Source organism: Diachasma alloeum, unplaced genomic scaffold (assembly GCF_001412515.2).
Source record: "Diachasma alloeum isolate Michigan unplaced genomic scaffold, Dall2.0 Dall_scaffold_00449, whole genome shotgun sequence".
NCBI classification, from domain to species: Eukaryota; Metazoa; Arthropoda; class Insecta; order Hymenoptera; family Braconidae; genus Diachasma; species Diachasma alloeum.
Window position 1 is genome coordinate 90,940 of NW_021680588.1, and position 1,302 is coordinate 92,241.

Here is a 1,302-nt window from a genome sequence, read left to right on the forward strand (position 1 = left end):
TCTAACGAAACGGACAATAGCTAAAGAGCTTCATAGGCCAGCTCGAAGAAATTTCAAGCGACGACATGTTGACGTTCGTGGACTGGATGAGACGTGGTAGGCTGATCTTGTGGAAATGATTCCATATGCGAACTCCAATAAAAATTACCGATATCTCCTCACTGTCATAGATATTTTCTCTAAGTACGCCTGGGCCATTCCCACCAAGTCAAAAAACGCTGCTGATGTCACAAGTGCTATGAATAAAATTTTGAAAGAAGGCCGTGTTCCCACAAAGCTACACGTGGATCAGGGCAAAGAGTTCTACAATAAAGATTTTCAAGCTCTCATGAAAAAGAATAAAATAAGCATGTACTCAACCTTCAGTAATGTCAAGGCATCCATATGTGAACGTTTCAATCGAACGCTGAAGAATAAAATGTGGAAGCAGTTTTCTATTCTTGGGACTTACAAGTGGATTGACATTGTTGATGATTTAGTAGCTGAATACAATAATACAAAACATCGTACCATCAAAATGAAGCCGAAAGACGTCGCAATCAAGAATGAAAAATCTTTGTTGAAACATATATATGAGAAATTACCGATAAATCGTACGAAGGAAATCAAATTCAAGGTTGGTGATAAAGTGCGAATCAGCAAGTATAAAACAATTTTCGAGAAAGGATACACCCCCAACTGGACAACAGAAGTTTTCACAATTCAGAAAGTACAGAAGACCAATCCTGTCACCTATAAACTTGTGGATGGGAAGAATGAAGCAATCAAAGGAGGTTTTTATCAGGAGGAACTGAGTGGAGTGAAGCATCCAGATGTGTTTCTTGTGGAGAAAGTGTTGAGAAGGAAGGGGAAGAAAGAATTTGTAAAATGGTTGGGATTTGATGATACACATAATAGTTGGATAGATGCTAATCAAATATAATTTTTTTAAATGAAAAACAAAATATTTTCTCGAAACTGTGTTGAGTTATTCATGATATCCATAAGGTACAGGATCTGTCGAACCAGGTGTTATGATTCTCTTGTCATCATTAGAACTCGAGGCTAATTTTTGTTGTTTTCCAGTGTAAACTTCATGTTTTTTACTCTGAATCAACAATTGATATGTTTTAAGATTTTTCTGCTGAAAGAGACATTTTTTATAATCTTCAAATGTAATTGTCCTCAGTGTAGCTTTTTTCACACCTTTCGCTCGTTTTTTCTCTTTTAAATCACCCAAAACCTTGAAAGTATAGAGTTTGGCACGCAGGCCTATAAAATCAGTCATAATTTTCCCTTTACGTTTATCTTTCATTAAACCTA

At 36.1% G+C, this 1,302-nt stretch overlaps 1 protein-coding gene across 1 annotated transcript in view; it reads left to right on the forward strand.

Moving 5' to 3' along the window:
- The window catches only part of LOC107042408, a 2,099-nt gene extending 1,177 nt beyond the window's left edge, over positions 1-922 (forward strand). The window contains 1 exon segment of the mRNA XM_015263440.1: positions 21-922. Coding sequence (XP_015118926.1) covers positions 21-922 — 902 coding nt within the window.
- Positions 923-1,302: the final 380 nt, after the last annotated feature.